At 34.5% G+C, this 18,119-nt stretch overlaps 1 protein-coding gene and 1 pseudogene across 7 annotated transcripts in view; one reads left to right on the plus strand and one right to left on the minus strand.

The window, feature by feature from the left end:
• PDS5A (PDS5 cohesin associated factor A) overlaps positions 1–18,119 on the plus strand; it is a 129,862-nt gene that overhangs the window by 56,787 nt on the left and 54,956 nt on the right. For 5 of the 6 annotated variants that reach the window (XM_082390464.1, XM_082390459.1, XM_082390463.1 and 2 more), the window contains exons 7-13: positions 2,556–2,636; positions 4,545–4,685; positions 9,402–9,517; positions 11,682–11,776; positions 12,681–12,826; positions 15,765–15,916; positions 17,273–17,386. In XM_082390464.1, coding sequence (XP_082246590.1) covers positions 2,556–2,636; positions 4,545–4,685; positions 9,402–9,517; positions 11,682–11,776; positions 12,681–12,826; positions 15,765–15,916; positions 17,273–17,386 — 845 coding nt within the window. The remainder of the gene's footprint in view (positions 1–2,555; positions 2,637–4,544; positions 4,686–9,401; positions 9,518–11,681; positions 11,777–12,680; positions 12,827–15,764; positions 15,917–17,272; positions 17,387–18,119) is intronic. The other variant, XM_082390461.1, reaches the window with a different exon arrangement.
• LOC309628092 (metallothionein-1E pseudogene) lies at positions 8,152–8,557 on the minus strand (annotated as a pseudogene). Its single transcript has one exon. The product of its transcript is annotated as a metallothionein-1E pseudogene (transcript).

The raw sequence follows: 18,119 nt of genomic DNA on the forward strand, positions 1-18,119 counted from the left end.
ATGTTAATATTTAATGGTAGTGCTACACATATGAAAAATAATTGTTTTTCACCATTTGCAATCCCATGTAATTATTCCCGTTATCATTCTCCAGCCCCAAATAAAATAGAGTAACACATACTGGTCTTATAGCTATTGTTATCTTTAGAAGATATATTGATTAATATATTATATTGTGGAAGATTTTCATTCAGTTAAGTGCTGCCTATTCTCTGGAAAACTAAAAATGTTCCAGATTGATTGACCACTCATATCTAATCTAGGAATTACAAGGGATTGGAGTACTGTCCTGGTTAGTTGCTGTTTGTTTGTTTTGGAAAAGAAAATGTATTTATTCCTTTGTAACATAGATGTAGAGCGTAGGAATTTGTATTTCTTCTCAGAACCCATGTCCTACATTTTTCTTAGGCACTTTCAGAAGAAGATTTGGGCAGAAGCGGGAACTGTGTGGTTAATGTTAAGGGGAAAAGGATGATTCAGAGCTGTATATTCCTCTCCATTTCCTTTTCTGTTTCTCTCTGCTAGCTCCCCCTAAGAAACTGAAGGACTTAACTCCCCACCAGCTCCCCGTCTGGGGTGGACTCAGGCCTACCCCACTGTTGATATTTACTCATCTGCCCTTTTCCTCTGACTGTTCAGTGACCTATTATCAGATGTTAAATGAAGATGTATCTAATGATACTTATTCACAATAAGATGCAATCAATTATAAATTTTTCTCCTTACTATATATTATTTGCATTTTTTTAATTCAAATGAGTCTGTAATTGGTCAAAATTTTGAGAGTATGGCATAGGGGGAGTATATGTCAGGCAAAATAAGAAAGGAAAAACTTTTTGAGGAATAGTATATTTGGTGTTTGTATTCTAGTTAGAGGTTATTTTTAATGAGTAGGAAATATACCTTTTTAGGAAATAGAAAGGTTGCCTTAATTTTTTTCTTCCAGTTTTATCGAGATATAAGTGACATACAGCACTGTATAAGTTTAAGGTATACAGCATAATGATTTGACTTACATTATGAAATGATTTATTTCATTTAATTTAAACATTATGAAATGTTTAGTGAACATCCATCATCTCATAGATATAAAATTAAAGAAATAGGAAAAAATTTTTTTCTTGTGGATGAAATAAGTCTTAGGATTTACTCTCTTAACAAGTTTCATATATAACATACCGCAGTGTTAATTAGATTTATCATGTTGTACATTATATCCCTAGTGCTTATTACCTCATAGCTGGAATTACCTTTTGAATGCCTTCATCCAGTTCTGCCTCCCCCCTCCCCAAACGCCATAACTACAAATCTGATCTCTTTTTTTATAATTGACCTACATAACACTATGTTAATTCCTGTTACACAATATTTCTATACGTTTCAAAATGCTCACCTAAATGTAGTTACAATATGTCAGCATATAAAGATATTACATAGTTATTGACTTATGTTCCTCACTCTGTACATTTCATATCTGTGACTTATTGATTTTTCAGGTGGAAGTTTGTATCTTAATCTCCCTCACCTATTTGTTTCCTCCAAGGTTGCCTTAATTTTGAGATAATCTTATCCTCTTGCCAATGGAATAAAAACCTGGAGCAAGTGTCAGGAAGCTACGGCTTGTAGACCAAATCTGACCCACTGCCTATTTATGTAAATAAAGTTTTATTTGAACACAGCCATGCTTATTTGTTTTCATTTTGTCTGTGGTTGCTTCCTGCTACAACAGCCAGAGTTGTGTAGTTGCAGCGGTGACCATATGGCTGGCTAATAAAGCCTAAACTATTTACCATCTGGCTCTTTGCATAAAAAGTTTGCTGACTACTAACCTAGAGTATAGGATATCCTTGCCTTTTTCGGGGATAGGTGTGAGATGATGGTCAGTGAATCTCAGGTTGGTCTAAAACTGCAAAGTGTAGAGATGTTAATGGGTACTCTTCAACACAAGAATTCCATTTTCAGTAAGTTTTTAAAAATTAAATATATGTCTTTTCTACAGGCTTCCTCAGACCCTTTGTTACCATGCATTGGGAATCTTGAGGAGTGAAGACAGTATTTAGCATTTCAAAAACATAATTGACTGAGAATTTTACCTGAAACACTTACCAGGTCCACTCTTGCTCAGAACAGACGTTGATTAGATGGTGAAATACTGAGGATAGTGGGTTAGAAAGGGGTGTGTGCGTGTGTGTGTGTGTGTGTGTGTGTATTTGTTTAGGATACATGGGTGTGATTGCCAGTTCAAATTGGTTAACAAACAAAACCAAAAAGCCTTAGGTCCATTTTGAGTTTAGTAAAACTAAACTTAATACAGGGTTGGGCTTTTGGCTAATTATCTAATGTATTTTAGTTTTTGATTCGTGGTTGTGCTATTTGCAACTTCTGCATTTATGACCACTTGACTAGCAGATATTGGGTAAAACCTTGAATGGAGTTCAGTTATATTTTTTGCTTCATATTTTGTGGACTTGAAGACTTTGGTGTTCTAATGTTGCTATCTAGATCATAAATTCACTAATTCATTTGTAACTTTGCATACTTTTATTGCATTTCAGAACTTAAATAAACAGTCCTTTGACCTCGCAAAAGTCCTATTGAAAAGGACAGTCCAGACTATTGAGGCATGCATTGCCAATGTATGTATTTCTGCCTATATTTTTTTTCATAATTGTATAGTTCTTAATCCATTGTGCTAATTTATTGAAACCTTTCACATAAAGGCTTATTTAGCCTGTAAACAGTTTCTTCTTTTTATAAGAAATATATAAAAGAACTGATATGTCTAAATGTAACCAAATGCAGCATAACTTTGTAAGCTATAGACATTATTTTTAAATGGCATAAGATGGGAGGATGTTATTTTATGAAAATTTGTCTACAATTCCTACTCTTTCTTCTACTGCCTTTGTATTTATCTTTTTATCTCCTGGATATGCTGATCTCTTTCACTTTCTCCTTTCATCTTTATCTATGGCTCTCTCTGTCTATATATTTTCTTCTTCATGTCTCTAGGCCATTCTTCTGAACCTTTTTGGTTTGCCCTCTTAAATAATTGTTATAGAGTAATGAATTTTTTTTTTTTTTACTTTATTGAATAGAAGTTTTTTCTTTTTCTTTTTGTTCTTTAACTAAAGAATCAATAAAGTAATTTGGAAAAAAAGGAAATTATAATTCTACTACCTTAATGTAGCAATTTCATTATTGAACATTTGCTCACACTCCTACCTATTTTTTTCATATACTATATACAACTTTGAATTGTCTTCATTTATATATATATTTCCATATTTTGATTTTTTTAATTTATGATAAGAATGACTATAAATGTTCCTTTGAATTCACATATAATGTACCTAATCATTTCTCTCTTGCCTCGCATTTAGATTTTTTCAGTGTTTTCCTTTAGTAACTATCTTTGTAGCATTTATCTATCGTTGAATTATTTTCTACATATAAAAACCCAAGTGAGAGTCTGTTAATTTAAATGGTATGAATTATTAGTATTATTTATATTACTAAATAAATACTTAAACGTGGTAAAAAAAAAATGTTTTCTCAAGTAGTACAAAAGGGTATACAGTGAAAATTGTCTCTCTTCAAACCCTGAATACCCTATTGTTAATTCTCAGAAATAGGCATCACCAGTAGATTTTCATGTATCCTTTCAGAATTTGTGTTCTGTGCTTATTTGTGTGTGTATGTATACTTTTTAATTTTGTTAAAACTATTTTCCTTACTCTTTTCAAGGTCTGTGTAATAAATATTAATGTTTTCTAACTCTTAATGTGTGTTGCTTTTCAAAAGAAATATATCATTTGATGATACTACCAAAAACATATGCTCAAATCAGTTGCATACAGCTGCCTCTGTAGCATTTTTACATTTAATATTTTTTTTCTAAGTTTATGTGTGTTGGCAAGGAGTGGAGGTATCTTCTAATTTGTGCTTTTATATTATATTCTCTTTGTTTCTTTTCCCTAGAATTCTTTTAAATAATCAGCCTTTGTATCATCACATTTTCCTTCTCTTTGTCCTCTGAGTTAAAGTGTTTTTGACTTTCTGGGTATTTTAAAAAAAAACAACTCATCCTCCACCTTCAATTATTCTTTATTACTAAACTAATAGAATCCTCAAGCTTAAATAAAAATCCAAAAGATTGAGACTTTAAAAAATTTTCTCTGCTATAAGGAAATTTCTCTTTAAAATTCTCTATAATGAATTACATAAACTATCTAAATTGTTTTGTTTTAATGAAAGTTAAGATTCCTAGAATTGTCATCCTAATTTGAAAGAAAGCTAACAACTCAATTACTTTTTATCTCTTTCGTGTAACATTCATAATTTGATATTTAGAGGTTTATTTCTTCTGTTTTGGTGGACTGTCCTATCATATATATTAGTAATTTAAACATCTGTTCTTTTTCATCACCTTCACTTATGTATGGAATGCCTAATTATATAGTTTTCTTTTAACATGTTTATAAAAAGCCTATCCAAGTTTTCAAATGAAACTGATATTTTATTTTTGTGTTTATCTCCTGTAGTTTTTCAATCAAGTCCTGGTGCTGGGAAGATCGTCAGTAAGTGATTTGTCAGAACATGTATTTGATCTGATTCAGGAACTTTTTGCTATAGATCCTCATTTATTATTATCTGTCATGCCGCAGCTTGAATTCAAACTGAAGGTAGGACTGACTAATTTCTAAGCCCTTTAACATTTAAGAGAAAAATATATATCATATTGTTTTTCTCTAACTGTAAAAGAATAAAATGTGAGTTCAGTTTATCTTCTTATATTTAGTTAAGGTGTGCATTTTTTTAACTTTTTATTTTATATTGGAGTATAGTTGATTAGCAATGTTGATAGTTTGTTGATCAAACTATCAACATATAGTTGATAGTTTCAGGTGTACAGCAAAGTGATTCAGTTATGCACGTGGGCTTTCTCTAGTTGCATCGAGCAGGAGCTACTCTTTGTTGTGGTGCTCGGGCTTCTCATTGTGGTGGCTTCTCTTGTTGCAGAGTACAGGCTCTAGGGTGTGCAGGCTTCAGTAGTTGTGGTGTGTGGGCTCAGTAGTTGTGGCTCGTGGGCCCTAGGCTGCAGGCTCAGTAGTTGTGGTGCACGGGCTTAGTTGCTCTGCGGCATGTAGGATCTTCCTGGACCAGGGATCGAACCCACGTTCCCTGCATTGGCAGGCGGATTCTTATCCACTGCGCCACAAGGGAAGTCCCTAAATTTTATTTTGAAATCTCATACAAAGAATTTCTCTTTTTAAAAAGTTGCTAACATTGAATGAATGAATTTTAAAATCAGATTTTGCTTAAAAATCCAGATTATGCATTTTCTTCTTTTAAAAAAATCAGATGATTTCGCAACATTGGACCCTTATTTTTATATGACACAGAATGGCTGGAACTGAGTAGTAGCACCTTTTTAAATGGGTTATGAGCTTTTCATTTTACCACAGTCATCCTTATTACTCCTTTATCTTGTACCTTCTCTTCTTCATTGATACAATTTGATATTTTTATAGGGGTACGTTAGCAGTACATGAACAAGAATTTTTTTTATAGATTTCATAATTCCTTTTTAAAAATATTAGCACCATAGTCAGTTAATACTTCTAACCATGTAGTCTCTTTTAATACAATATATAATATATAACCCAAGGCCATTGTTTTTTATGTTTTTCTGTATTCTTAGATAAATTCGTGCCTTTTAAAGACTTTATACTGAACTAATACTGAGTCTAAATAATACTAATAATGGAATATTTTATGGTTTTACAGCAGCTGCTCTCACCTGTGTTATTTGCTTCTGACTATAACCCTAGCCTGTGCCAGTATTACTTTTCTCATCACAAGTGAAGAGACCTGAGGTTCAGAATAGTTTAGGTGCTATCTATATATAATTAGGGTGCCCCCTTTGGAGTCACCAATGTGTGCTAAGCAGATAGCCTAGGAAGTTTTTATGGCTGTGGCGATTTTCTGTAGTTATATCTGAATCATATAGCTACAGCTTTTTATAGTTAAAAGTCCTAGGTTACAGTCCTCTGAGGACATTAAAAATACTTGAGAAAATGCTTCAACATAACAGTTTGTTTGATTTTGCTTTATACTGGGCCACTGCATGCACCTGTATACACTATCCACTGTGTGGGTCCATAGAGTGCTATTATCTCTTATGTTTTAAGGGATACTCTGGAGTTGTGCTACTTAGCAGCTTTGCTATAGTCAGAAAATTTGCCACATTTTATATTTAAGACTTTTTTCATGTTAGGCAGAGATAGGCAGACATTTACATTTATTCACCAATTTAAAACATTATAAAACAGTCATAATTGCTTTATTTTGGTTTTAGAAAATTTTTACAGAGAATTGTTCCGAATCAATTACTTTGTAATTAGAAGCAGTAACAGAGTGGTTACCTTTTTCAGCTAAGGTTGAAGAAAAATAAAAACTAGGTGGCCATTTGAATTTCTTTCAGAAAGTCACTCGTAAATTACTAATGCAGAATTTCTCATTTTACCCATTATTTAAATTAACATTTTATATATATATATATATAAAATTTGTATTCAAACAATGTATTAGGTAATAATGAGATAATTTTCACTTTGGTATAGATTACTAATAACAGCTGTACATCAGAGACACCAAATGATTTTTGCACCAGAAAAGAATTACCAGCACTATCATCATATTCCAACCTCACTCAGAGAACGTATTTAAAAATCAAAAAAGGCAGGGGGTGGCTTCCCTGGTGGTGCAGTGGCTAAGAATCTGCCTGCCAATGCAGGGGACAGGGGTTCAAGCCCTAGTCCGGGAAGATCCCACATGCCGTGGAGCAAAAAAGCCTGTGTACCACAACTACCGAGCCTGTGCTCTAGAGCCTGCGAGCCACAACTACTGAAGCCTGCGTGCCTAGAGCCCGTGCTCCGCAACAAGAGAAGCCCCCGCAACAAGAGAAGCCCCCGCAACGAGAAGCCCGTGTACCGCAAGGAAGAGTAGCCTCCCCTCTCCGCAACTAGAGAAAGCCCGTGCGCAGCAACGAAGACCCAATGCAGCCAAAAATTTAAATTTAGAAAAAAAAAGGCAGGGGGTGGGAGCGAGTTTTCATTTCATTTTATTTCAGTAGTTAAATTACATAGATGTGAAATGTCACATTTGAAATAATCACTAAGCTACTGAGTAGTCACCTTCAAGTAAAGTAAAATTTCCAGTTTTTCTAGTGTTTGACATTTAAGGGATAGATTGATTTTTCTTTAAAAAAATAAATCATGTTGGCTACTCAGTTGGACTTACTTACCAAAAGGCAGCACTAATCTGCATTGTAGTCACATTGCTTGAGAAAAACTTTGTGAAAGAAAATCATTTTTGTAGTTATAAGTGTTCAAGCTTGAATTTTCATTTTTATCTTTGTTTAGTAAGTGTGCCTATTTAACCACAAAACCCCTATCCCTGAGAGTTAAGACATTCTTAAGGAAAAAGTGATATGCTGTAGTCTTCATTTTTCTTTTTTCACTTACTGTCTTTTCCCATAAATATTTTTTTTATTGACTTGCTGGTATTGCTTTAGACACACATTATATTTGAACACTTTAAAAATTAGCAACTGCTTTTCATTATTGCCTTTATTTTCCTAGTGAATATGTGACTTTTAAAAAGTTCCATGCACCATATGGTTTCAGAATAACTTAATTTATATTAAGACGTGACATCACTAGTGAAAACTAGAACACTTTTTATAGAGTATATTGATTCAGGATAAGAAAATAGGCCTCTATCAAAAAATAACTTTAAGTTTTGTTTTGTTTTTTTAAAGTCAACAACTTTTTTTTGTTTTTTGTTTTTTAATGAAAGCTTCTTTATTTATTTATCTATTTTTGGCTGTGTTGGGTCTTCGTTTCTGTGCGAGGGCTTTCTCTAGATGTGGCGAGCGGGAGCCACTCTTCATCGCGGTGCGCGGGCCTCTCACCATTGTGGCCTCTCTTGTTGCGGAGCACAGGCTCCAGACGCGCAGGCTCAGTAGTTATGGCTCACAGGCCTAGTTGCTCCGTGGCATGTGGAATCCTGCCAGACCAGGGCGCGAACCCATGTCCCCTGCATTAGCAAGCAGATTCTCAACCACTGCGCCACCAGGGAAACCCCTGAAGTCAACAACTTTTATTACAACTCACATATTTCATAGAAAAAGGAATGTAGCGTCAGGTCCGGTTGTATGAAAAATGGTAAAATGCAGGTTTGTCCTGGTTGCTCTTTTGACACCCGGGGCAGGCTCTCCACGACATCAGGCAAAGCAGCTGCACTTGTCCGAGGCCCCTTTGCAGACGCAGCCCTGGGCACACTTGGCGCAGCCCACGGGGCAGCAGGAGCAGCAGCTCTTCTTGCAGGAGGTGCATCTGCAGGCTTTGCAGGTGCAGGAGCCAGCGCAGCTGCAGGAGTCGCCAGTGGGGCAGGAGCACTTGGGGTCCCTGGAGGAGAAGTGAGGCCCAAGGTCCAAAGCACGGGGCGAAGCCAGTTCACTGGTCCAGTGGGGGGCATCAAGTTTTGCTTTTTTGTAGTGTTCAGTTCACCTGACCTTTTAGATACTCTTAAGATTCATGCTCTTCTATTAAAATGAGTTTTCCTGAATCATGACATTCTTCAGGATCATGTGCTCCAGTCAGTAGGGGAACCTTGATTAAAACTTCACATATTAGGGCTTCCCTGGTGGCGCAGTGGTTAAGAATCCGCCTGCCAATGCAGGGGACACGGGTTCGAGCCCTGGTCCGGGAAGATCCCACATGCCGTGGAGCAACTAAGCCCGTGCGCCACAACTACTGAGCCTGCGCTCTAGAGCCCACGAGCCACAAGTACTGAAGCCCATGCACCTACAGCCCGAGCTGCACAATGAAGAGTAGCCCCCGCTTGACACAACTATAGAAAGCCATGCACAGCAGCAAAGACCCAATGCAGCCAAAAATTTAAAAAAAAAAAAAAAAAATTCACATATCAAAACCTTAACTGATATGGGTTTATGTTGGAGATCAAATTATAGGATTAGGGCAGGAATTATTTGTAGCTCTTCCCTTCACAGAATTTTTTCTAGAACTCTTATGGAATGTTAGAATTGAATGATTATCTTCATGTTTCTACAGCATCTGTACAGATTGCAAACAAGCAGTGAAGTAGGCATAAATTAACAGTTGGGAGTGTATGAAATAAGAGCAAAGAACCTGATGATCTAACATGGAATCAAGTCAACTTCTGCACAGTAAATGAGAGAACATGATATTTTAAAGTTCTCATCATTTTAAGCAGAAATAATGAAATTGTAGCTTCTCAGAAATGTTTCATGTTATCTTTTTGTAATCTTATGAATAAACCTCTGGCTTTATTTATTTTCTTTTTTCCCTTAGAGCAATGATGGAGAAGAGCGATTAGCTGTTGTTCGACTTTTAGCTAAATTGTTTGGTTCTAAAGATTCCGATTTGGCAACACAGAATCGTCCTCTGTGGCAGTGTTTTCTTGGACGGTAAGAGAACATACAATTCTGTGGATTCTAACTTTTATATTTTGGAGGCTAGTGAATGTGGCGCACTTGATTAAAACCACACATATCAAAACTTTGATATGTGTTTGTGTCTTTAGTACCTGTGTTGCTGTCTTTATTGGAGAATAAATTGTAAGACAAATTCTTTATGAAGAAAGCTTTGTCTTATTTACCCACATAACAGGTTTTAATCTTTTTTGTGTGTGCTAAAATAATGTCATTAGAATAAATAGTTCACATCTGAGAATGTTCAGAGTCTTAAGTTTTTTAAATAAGTCATGAGACTGAAGACATCATGGTCCAGTCCATGCTAGTGTCTACTGTCTGGTTTTTTCTAGAAGTTTTCTAGGTGTTAAACTTCTAGAAAAAAACATAGACAGTACACACTTATTGGTTTTAGTAGTATGCTTTTGGATGTGTCTCCTCAGGCAAGGGAAACAAAAGCAAAAATAAACACATGGGACTACATCAAACTAAAAAGCTTTTGCACAGCGAAGAAAACTATCAACAAAATGAAAAGGCCACCTACTGAATGGGAGAAGATATTTGCAAATGATATATGTCATAAGGGGTTAATATCTAAAATATACAAAGAACTCATACATAAGTCAACCTGATTTAAAAATGGGCAGAGGATCTGAATACACATTTTTCCATAGAAGACATACAGATGTCAACAGACACATGAAAAGATGCTGAACATCACTAATCATCAGGGAAATGCAAATTGAAACCCAGTGAGATATCACCTCACACCTGCCAGGAAGACTTATCAAAAAGACAACAAATAACAAGTGTTGGCAACAATGTGGAGAAAAGAACTGTGTACTGTTGGTGGCGGTGTAAATTGGTACAGCCACTATGTAAAATAGTATGGAGGTTCCTCAAACATTTAAAAATAGAACTATTAGGAATTCTCTGGCAGTCCAGTGGTTAGGGTTCCGTGCTCTCACTGCCAAGGGCCCAGGTTCAGTCCCTGGTGGGGGAACTAAAATCCCACAAGCCACACGGTGTGGCCAAAAAAAATAATGATGAAAAATAAAAATAGAACTATTATTTATCTGAAGAAAATAAAAACACTAATCAGAAAAGATATATGCACTAGCTCTATGTTCATTGTGGCATTATTTATAATAGCCAAGATATGGAAGCAACCCAAGTACCCAGTCAGTAGATGAATGGATAAAGTAGATGTGGTATATACATAAACAATGGAATTTTACTCATCCATAAAAAAAGTGAAATTTTGCCATTTGGGATAACATGGACGGATCTAGAGGGTATTACGCTAAGTGCAATAAGTCAAACAGAGAAAGACAAATACTGTATGATGTCATTTACATATGGAATCTAAAAAACAAAACAAATGACCAAACATAACAAAACAGAAACAAAGTCATAGATAAGGAGAACAAACAGGTGGTTGCCAGAGGGGAGGAGGGTTGGGAGAGGAAAGAAATGGGTAAGGGAGATTAAGGGGTAAAAAATAAGTAAATAAAATAAAATCACATTATTCAATTTAAAATTGCCCAATAAATTTAAAACTTGAGAGTTTCTCAGCTTATCCTTATTATATGCAGTTCTGAATCTACATACTGAGTTTCATATTAAGTTCTTACAATATATTAGACCTAAAATAGCAGTTACAGGTTGGTCCCAGCCATATGAAACTTTTTTGCTATGAGGCAATATGGCACATGTGTTTTATGTACTTATCTTTGAATTTTTGGGTCTGCCTCATATATGATTTGCTTTCTACCTCACATTCCTCTAGTATTTTCCTCCTATTAACTTCTTTCAAATAGATTTTGTGCATTTTGAATATTTTTTGTTTGTTTTGTAGCATAATTTTAAGCTCCAATTTTTGGTTCTCCAGTGAAGGTAGTTTGGGTTGGGGGATGTGTTTATACCGTTTTTGTTTTAGCATGGTGAAAAAATCCTGCTGTAAAAAATATTCTTGTGAAATTATGTATCTTTTTACTTTATATTCTTCCTTCAGAACAAGTTAACTGTCATTTTAATAAACCAACACATCTTATAATCAGTAACTGTTGTTGTTTATAGGTATCTACATAGCGTTGATATACCTTATTTGAAAATAGTTATTTTGCCTTACAACTAATATTAGCAATCTTTTTCTATGTAGATTCAATGACATTCACGTTCCTGTGAGATTAGAAAGTGTGAAATTTGCGAGTCACTGTTTAATGAATCACCCAGATTTAGCAAAGGATCTCACAGGTAAGGTAGCTGGTTTATTGAAGTATGAGAGTAATCACACGAATACATTTTAGTTGTGGCCTTTGACTTTAACTTCGGTTTCTGAATAGGTTTCACTCTGGCACTCTTTCAGGTCTCTATCAGTCATGGACTACTAGTAAGGGATTTCATGTTGATACAATAATATTACATTTGAAATCTTCACATTGTAATCCTTCGCAATTTTCTGGAAATCATAGTTTGAGGAAGTAGACTCTTCCTTATGACTCCGGGTTTGGGCACAAATCATTATATCTGTGTGATAATTAAATATAGTAACATATCGAATAATAGGTGGGAAAATGATTTCTTCTGAAGTAGACTAGAATTCCTCATTCTTCACTTGAAGTAGAGCATTTAAACCTACTTACTTGGTTGTAACAAATAAATAACTGCTATCAAAATATTGTTTACCAAAAAAGAGGAAATAACTTTGTTTGTATCGTAGTTATTTAGGATTTTTTTTAGAAGTCACAGAATGTTATTTTATGTTGCGTAATGTGAAGATATATACCTATCAGCAAACTTGCTATAAGCATTTTTACTATTTTTTAAGTATTTTAATATGTATCGTTAACTTAAATTCTAAACTGTATTAAATCAGGTGCTGATTTGATTTCAGGTGCCGATTTGACTTTTCCAGAATAGTTGATATAAAATATTTTATTAAGATGTGACTTTACAGTAATAAATAGTGTGGTATAGTTTATTTTGTTATTATGTAGGGTATTGTCACCTCAAAAATTAAATAATTTTAATTTATGCTACATTTTACAATCATTGTTCCAGTATGGACATAAACTTAAAAGCATTAGGTTTTTTTTGTCATTCTGAACATAATGAATATTATAGCTAACATTTAGCTTAATTTTTTCTCCGATTTCAGAATACTTGAAAGTTAGATCACATGATCCAGAAGAAGCTATTCGTCATGATGTCATTGTTACTATAATAACAGCTGCCAAAAGAGACCTTGCCTTAGTAAATGATCAGCTACTTGGCTTTGTAAGAGAAAGAACACTGGACAAACGGGTAAAATCTGAGGAATTTTATTCTTTTATAATTTACTGTGTTTACATTGTTAGCAAAATACAATAGAAATTATTTTCTATTTAAAATTTTTCTGTGTGAAAGTCAAACTAATACAATACCAAATAAAAAGCTAATAATTTGTATGTTTCCTGTGTATTTTTTAATTATCTTTACAAATGAATACATTGGATTCTATAGCTTTTCAGGTCTTAGGCATGGGTTTTTTAGCCTACCTTTACAAAAAGAACAGCTAAATTAAAGTTTTATTTTACCTTTTCACTTACATGATGAGCTTCAGAAGAATCACCAGTATTTATTTCTTTTATAGTTAGCATCTTCAAAAGTAACTGTCTTAGAATATCATACTTTCTATGAAAGTGGTGTTTCCATATTGCTGTGCTAAGCTAAGGGCCAAAATGATGTTTAGTTATTATTCTTTTTGTGTAATTTCCTCCATGTGGATACAGTTAAAAACGTGGGTTGATAAAGAAAAGGAGTACTGAGAACAGTAGTAGCAGTTGCTAAGAAAGTGTCAACCATGAGTAGGAGATACACAGGCAAGGCAGGCTTATTAAATGTGTTACTTATTAACATCTTCAACAAAGGTTGCCTTTGCAGTGTGCTATTTTATTTGAAGCATAGTTGAAAATCTGCTACCCTATTGAAACCAATGTAATTTAGCTATAATTTCAGGGTAGAAAAGCAATATCTTGCTATAGAGATACAGCAAGATGCATTCTTTTTTTTTTGTAACATCTTTATTGGCGTATAATTGCTTTACATTGTTGTGTTAGTTTCTGCTGTATAACAAAGTGAATCAGCTATACATATACATATATCCCCATATCACCTCCGTCTTGCGTCTCCCCGCCATCCTCCCTATCCCACCCCTCTAGGTGGAGACAAAGCACTGAGCTGATCTCTCTGTGCTATGCGGCTGCTTCCCACTAGCTCTCTATTTTACATTTGGTAGCGTATATATGTCCATGCCACTCTCTCACTTCGTCCCAGCTTACCCTTCCCCTTCCCCGTGTCCTCAAGTCCATTCTCTACGTCTGTGTCTTTATTCCTGTCCTGCTCCTAGGTTCTTCAGAGCCATTTTTTTTTTTAGATTCCATATATATGTGTTAGCTTATGGTATTTGTTTTTCTCTTTCTGACTTCACTCTGTAGGACAGACTCCAGGTCCATCCACCTCACTACAAATAACTCAGTTTCGTTTCTTGTTATGGCTGAGTAATATTCCATTGTATATATGTACCACATCTTTATCCATTCATCTGTCGATAGACACTTAGGAGCAAGATGCATTCTTTAAGTTCTTTTGAAATAGTCGTAGGAGACAGATACATAAAGTAGACACCATTTAACTTGTTCAACTGTGTCAGTAATTCTAACTCTGAGAGTTTTTTTCCCCTTGGCTTTAATTTAAATGAAATGACACTCCCTACTTGTTAGTTGTTAACTACCCCCTCTCCCCCACCCCCTACTCCCAAACCAAATTTCAGGTATTGCCGTTTGTGTTACTTCCTCATTTTAGAAACAGTTCACTCCTACTTCTGTCAGTGTTTGTTTATAGTTTCAGGAAGAGTTGAATAAATGATTCTTGCTAACTGAGACTGTATGATATGGTCTAATAATTCGAATAACAGCTACTGGACATTTTAGGAACTGGTTTTTGGTGTAATGAATTAAATGACCTTGAGTATAGCCTTTCTGAATTTTGTTTTCTATAAAATGTGGGTACAGGACTTAAATATTTGATTTCACGGTTTATATTCTTTCGTTTCATGTTAGACATGTCAAAAGACATCTGTTACCTGTTATATGGGAACAGAATTTCATTTCATCTACCAAATAGCATAAAAATGAGAAAATTATACTAAAAAATTATAAGAAAGTATTAACTTAAATAAGCCAAAGATGGAACTCCCCTGGTGGCACAGTGGTTGAGAATCTGCCTGCCAATGCAGGGGACACGGGTTCGAGCCCTGGTCTGGGAAGATCCCACATGCCGCGGAGCAACTAAGCATGTGCACCACAACTATTGAGCCTGTGCTCTAGAGCCTGCGAGCCACAACTACTGAGCCCGCGCACCACAACCAAGAGTAGCCCCCGCTTGCCACAACTAGAGAAAGCCCACGTGCAGCAAGGAAGACCCAGTGCAGCCACAAAATAAATAAATAAATTTATTTAAAAAAAAAAAGCCAAAGATAAGTATACTCTGATTTGTTATTGAGACAAATAACTTGTGGTTATTATTACATCGTACTATTGTTCTAACTCTAGATTTTTATAGTCTACTTTTCTGTCCACTCTCCTCTCACCACCTTTCTTTCCTCCTCATAAACCATTCCAATCTCTTTAAGTCCCAAAGAATCTTTCACGGACTAGGATGTGACTAGGTAAATAATTTGCCCTTTTAATCTACAGAGTAAGGAAGTTCACTTAAGATGATCACTAAGGTGCTTCCCAACTTTGTAATTCTAAGATCTTGATACTAAATTTTGCTCTTCTTATTCTGAGTTAATATCAAAAGGGATGTAACTAGGACAAAACATTCCAGACGATAGGGCTTTTGTTTGCAGAGTGAATTACACGCTTTCTCTTTTATTTTTTAATCACTTCTAAAACTTGGCCAAATTTTTTTTTAGACAGAATATAATGAAATCTTCTGTAAGATTTACTATTGCTTGGCTTTGAGGGAAATAAAAAATTGGTAGGTGATTTAGCAGTATTTGCACTGGATGATTTCTAAATAGGAACATAATCAAAATTGTTGGTTAAGTGATTTGTCTGCCTGTTTTGAAAATTAATATTATGCTAATCTATGCACACATAAATCTCATTGTGCAACCTAGTGAAGAAATGGTAATTTTTGCAGATTTGTATACTAAAGTTTGGTATCTAGCTTATCCAATAAACTTTATACTTTCTAGTGGCGAGTAAGAAAAGAAGCTATGATGGGTCTGGCTCAGCTTTATAAGAAATACTGTCTTCATGGTGAAGCAGGAAAGGAAGCTGCAGAGAAAGTCAGCTGGATAAAGGACAAACTTTTGCATATATATTATCAGAATAGCATCGATGACAAGTGAGTCTGATATGTTGGTAAAATGGTTGAATATAAAAGTGCTTTTAATTTTTAAATATTTCTATTTAATTTTTTCATAATAATTAGTTTCTCTAAGTTTAGAAACCACTTTCTACATATTTAGACATGCCATGTTTAAATAAGACTCCAGCCAAGACTGTGAGTTAGCATAATAATAGTGAAATATGCATGAGATTTGGACTCAGACCAGAGACCAAATGTTCATTCTGCCCGTTATATTAGATCTGTGCCCACACACAGCTGATTTAACTTCTGTGTACTTGATTTTATCTAAAAAGGAGTAATAATAAGGCTTTCTTACAGAATTGTCTTATGGATTAAATAAAATAATGAATGTAATGCCCCCTAGCTCACTGCCTGGCAAAGTAGCACTATTTAATAACTGTTAGTTATTTTTTCCTTTTTACAACACTGTAAGTACCAATAGAGGTATTACTGTATTTTTTTATTGAGGTATCAGTGACATACAGCATTACATTAAATTTCAAGTGACATAATTATTCTATATTTGTATATATTGCCTAATGATCACCACAATGTCTGTTTAACATTCGTCCCCATACATGGTTAGAAAATTCTTTTCTTGAGATGAAAACTTACATTGTTTTCATTTTCTGAATGTTACTTACAATTCTCTGTTGGATTATAGTAATGATTTCGGTTTTTGCAAAATACTTTGCAATGTTTTATTGAGTTAACTACTTTGACATCATTGATTATGTATTTCATTGACTAATGAAGAGCCCTTAAATTTTCTTATTCCAGTGATGTTGAATAATAATTATAAGCTTAGCAAGAAGGATATTTTAATATTGGTGAGGAATTTAGAATGTGGAAAGGAGACAAATGTGCATAAGAAAAGCTGAATTTTCGGGAAGATGAAGGAAGAGCCCCCTGATTTTACTAAATGACAACATGGGGAAGGAGCCAAACTAATCAAAGGAAATATTTTTTTTTGAGAATTAATTATTCTTGAGATCATAGCTTTATGGGTAATGTTAAGTAATTTGCTATAGCGCCAGACTGATGAAGAAGGACAGGTAGAACAGCCTAGCACCCTGTACTTAGGAATAATATATAACCCTTTTAGAACAAATGTTTCATACTGATAAAACGTAAAGCCACAAATAGCAGCCGTAGCTCTAAATTTTAAAATAGCCATACTTGCAAGGAAAAGCATTGATCACATACTGATCTTTTCCGTTGTATTTTCACACATAGGTATCATCATTGGTATGGTATCTTTGCATGAGGTGGATAAAATATGAAATGGCTGTGGCTTCTAACAAATAGAATAATTTTGTTACTTGGGTTTTTTGTTTGTTTGCCTCGTAGACTGTTGGTAGAGAAAATCTTTGCTCAGTATCTTGTCCCCCACAACCTGGAAACAGAAGAGAGAATGAAATGCTTGTATTATTTATATGCTAGTTTGGATCCAAATGCTGTCAAGTAAGTTACTTTTTAAATGATTGGAGTATTTTTTGAAGATTTTATAAAATTACTTCATCTTATTTAATTAATTGTTTTTGATAGGGTTGTTGCTTCTTCTGGTTGAATCAAGAACCTCAGATAAATATTTACAGAGAAAATTTTTATGATATAAGTTTGGTTAAGTTAAAAGCAAAAATATTCCTATATGCATAGGCATATTTGGCAACTGAGCCAGTAATATGGTTTCAGGGATTCAAAGAAGTCCCCATGTCAAAATTACCTTTTGTTCACCTGTTGACTGGGATCTGAATCGTACTATTGGAGCTTTACCATACTAAGCCTAAGAGCTAAGAACTGGTTCTTTGTCAGGAGAGCATGTCCAGATCACTTCTATGTAGAGTAACCATATGATTGATTGTCCAAACTGAGATATTTTTGAGATTGAAAGGAGGCACTAGTAATAATTTTGTTCAGACAACTGGCATAAACTTTAACTATCCCAGGCCACCTAGGATGTGTGGACATTCCACTTTAATAAAGCTTTTAAAAAACTAAATAACTCCTGTCATTGAGAATTCTGATTTTTCTGAATAAGAACCTCAGCTATTACATTTACATATATATATATATATTGCCTTTAATTTCATATAATTTCAAATTTACAGAAAAGTTGTGAGAATAAAACAAAGCTTTGTGATATCCCCTTTAGCCAGATTCATAATTTTTGACCATTTGCTTTATCATTTGCCAT

The sequence above is a fragment of the Balaenoptera borealis genome (genome assembly GCF_965194805.1).
Source record: "Balaenoptera borealis genome assembly, chromosome: 4".
Taxonomy (NCBI): Eukaryota; Metazoa; Chordata; class Mammalia; order Artiodactyla; family Balaenopteridae; genus Balaenoptera; species Balaenoptera borealis.